At 41.7% G+C, this 3,168-nt stretch overlaps 1 protein-coding gene across 1 annotated transcript; it reads left to right on the top strand.

Annotated features, from left to right (window-relative positions):
- Nucleotides 1-396: 396 nt before the first annotated feature.
- Nucleotides 397-1,700, top strand: LOC115874877 (craniofacial development protein 2-like). The gene is made up of 4 exons (XM_030890176.1): nt 397-469; nt 528-1,154; nt 1,226-1,419; nt 1,482-1,700. The coding sequence occupies exons 1-4, from the start codon at nt 397-399 to the stop codon at nt 1,698-1,700; spliced, it is 1,113 nt and encodes a 370-aa protein (XP_030746036.1).
- Nucleotides 1,701-3,168: the final 1,468 nt, after the last annotated feature.

Below are 3,168 nucleotides of genomic sequence, written 5' to 3'. Positions count from 1 at the left end.
CCGTGATTTCTACTAATGTTGCTATAAACAGCTTTGGGGATATCGCGTCTCCCTGTCCTACTCCTTTGCCAGTTGGGAGATCTGGGGTTGTTTTATGTATCATTATTCTTGCTTTGGCTTCTTTTTATATATTGGCGATTTTATGTATAGTAAGGTAAGTGTGCCCTCTCTAACAGGAATCATCACCTTGTCGCTGGTGAGAGGGCTCAGTAATCTTATATCCAGGGAGCGATGCCGGCGGTAGCGTAGCTACCGGTAGGGCCACCCATGCCGGTAAGGTTTCGAAGAGATTAAGGTGAAGCTAAGAAGATTCCCACGCAGCGTCTGTCCCAGAATGGGCGGCTGCACTGGTGAAAGGCAGCAGTTTCACCAAAATCGGGCTATAGCGCGAGAAGAATGACTTTGAAGCGGTACAGTGCCGAACACGGAAGAGCGCGGCTGAATCAGCGAAAACAGTCTTCCCACTGCGGTACAGAAAAGGAACGGAACCCTTACTGTAAATAATTTTCCAAAAATCTTAATTTTAGACAAAAACGATAGAATGGCCCTCAGTCCGGGGCACCCCTTAAGTGGGGAGAGAGTGCGAAGAATCCCCCCGTTGCCTACTATTAAGAATCAGGGAAACACAGAGAAAATCAAGATATATGACAATATAGTACGCATTGCCACCTGGAACGTACGTAGCTTGTTTATGCCTGGAAAATTGAACACTGAGGCTGAAATGAACAGAATTAATATTGATATACTGGGACTGAGTGAAGTTAGATGGCCTGGTTCTGGCAGACAAAGAACAAGTAATGGATATATTTATCATTCAGGCGGCACTGACCCAGAGCATCGATACGGAACAGCCATACTAGTTTCAGATAGAGTGGCACAGTCAGTCATAGACTTCGTCCCTTTGGGCGATAGAGTGGCTCTATTAAAACTACAAACAACTCATAGAGATTTAAATATAATTCAAGTTTATGCCCCAACAACAACAAATGACAAACCAGATCAAGAAATCGAAGAATTCTATAACAAAATAGATGAAGTAATGCGGCTCACAACGAAGGGAGAGATAACGATGATAATTAGAGACTTCAATGCCAAAATTGGCCGTGGTGTTGAGGGGGATAGCATAGGGGCATACGGTCTGGGCGAAAGGAACGGTAGGGGAGATAGACTTGTGCAATTCTGTGTAGAGAATAACCTCTTAATCGCTAACACCTTTTTTAAACAGCACCCCAGAAGACTGTACACCTGGAGGTCACCTCAGATAGGGAGAAAAAAATTGTCAGGAATCAGATTGATTTCATTTTGCTCGGCCTAAGCTTCAAAAGGTATATGAAGTCAACAAGAACCTACCCTGGAGCAGACATCGGCAGTGACCACAACCCTGTCGTGCTGGACTTTAGGCTCAAGAGATTCTTGAGAGTAAAAGAGAAAAAACGGCAAAGAAAATAGACATCGCACTATTGAACAACCATGAGAAAAAGAAAGAGATCAGTTCTAAGACCGAAAAAGAACTAGAAATGGTAGAGGTACCTGTACGGGAAGAGGATGTCGAAAAGACATGGAATGATTTAAGAACTAGAATAACAAATATCCAGGAAAAAGATATTGGATTCACGGCAACCAACAAAAAGCAGGAATGGATGACACAGGAAATACTAACCTCATGGATGACAGACGGAAGCAGAAGGCAAACCCGATAGAATATAAACGTTTAAATGGGATCATTAGGAAAAAGTGCCGGTAAGAGAAAGAGATCTGGATGTCAACAAAATGTCAAGAAATAGAGCACCTACAAGCAAAGTATGACACCTTCAATGTTCATAAAAAAGTGAAAGAATTTACAAACAGACACAGAAAACACCAAGAAACAATCCTAAGAAACGATAACAACGAGATAATTCTAGGAGTAAAGGCTAAGCTTGTGAGATGGAAAGAATATATCGAAACACTTTTAATGATGACCGACCCTGTTCCCCACCACCGATAGATCACATACTGAATGAAAAGGCTCCAGCAATAACCAAAGACGAAGTTGTTCATGCAATAAAAGCGCAGAAAAGCGGAAAAGCTACCGGTCCCGATAAAATAAACGTTCAAATACTTAAACTCATTGCAGATAACGAAAGCAGAAGTCTAGATTTGGTAACAGCATTATTTTACATATTATAAAGCTCAAGCAAAATACCGTCAGATTGGCTTAAATCAACATTCGTAACCCTGCCAAAGAAACCCAACGCCTCACAATGTGATGACTATCGGATGATAAGTCTTATGTCCCATGTCCTCAAAACCTTTCTTAGAATCATCCACACTCGAATCTACAAGAAGTGCGAAAATCAGATGGACAACATCCAGTTTTTCTCCGTAAATGTATTGACACAGAGGTGTAGAGACATGAATGTGAATGTATTTGCATGCTTTATAGACTATCGTAAGGCGTTCGACTGTGTTAATCATCGGAAGATGATCAAAATTCTAAGAACAACCGGAGTTGATGAAGAACCTACGTTTTATATCAGAACTTTATTGGCATCAAACGGCGGTAGTTGAGATGTAGTCAACATCGGAAGAGGTGTTCGGCAGGGTTGCGTCATGTCTCCGCTCCTGTTTAACCTGTACTCGGAGACTATATTTAGAGAAGCACTGGATCGAATCCAGGGCGGAATCAAGTTCAATGGAATCCCAATAAACAATATCAGATATGCCGATGATACGGTTATAATAGCCAACGATATACAAGAACTGCAAAGCATTATAGATTCCGTAGTCCACTATAGTGAGATGTTTGGACTGCATCTCAATGTCTCCAAGACCAAACTATTGGTCTTTTCTAAGACTCCAATAAATGCACACCTGCGTGTCAAGGGACAAACAATCGAACAAGTGACCTCAATAAAGTATTTAGGAGCTAACATCAATAGTCAGTGCGACCCGAAAAGAGAAATATTTTCAAGAATTGAGCAAGCGAGAAAAATCTTCGTGAGAATGAAATCATTTTTTACAAGAAGAGACCTCAGTGCGGATCTCAGAACTCGAATGGCCAGATGCTACGTCTTCTCTGTGTTACTCTATGGATGTGAGAGCTGGACACTGGGTTCACAGGCCGAGAAGAGAATAGAAGCCTTCGAAATGTATATATACAGACGGATGCTGCGAATCTCATGGGTA

The sequence above is a fragment of the Sitophilus oryzae genome, unplaced genomic scaffold, assembly GCF_002938485.1.
Source record: "Sitophilus oryzae breed Bouriz unplaced genomic scaffold, Soryzae_2.0 scaffold_1307_pilon_pilon, whole genome shotgun sequence".
In the NCBI taxonomy this organism is placed as follows: Eukaryota; Metazoa; Arthropoda; class Insecta; order Coleoptera; family Curculionidae; genus Sitophilus; species Sitophilus oryzae.
The sequence above is the reverse complement of the archived record's forward strand: the minus strand, read 5'-3'. Positions and strand labels throughout refer to the sequence as shown.

What these genes read in the sequence shown, in the direction of transcription:
- LOC115874877 (XM_030890176.1), top strand. Translation starts at nt 397, where the DNA reads ATGACTTTGAAGCGGTACAGTGCCGAACACGGAAGAGCGCGGCTGAAT. An exon ending in AAAACAGTCTTCCCACTGCG is followed by an intron (nt 470 to 527) that starts GTACAGAAAAGG and finishes TCTTAATTTTAG; the next exon opens with ACAAAAACGATAGAATGGCC. An exon ending in GGCTCAAGAGATTCTTGAGA is followed by an intron (nt 1,420 to 1,481) that starts GTAAAAGAGAAA and finishes CATGAGAAAAAG; the next exon opens with AAAGAGATCAGTTCTAAGAC.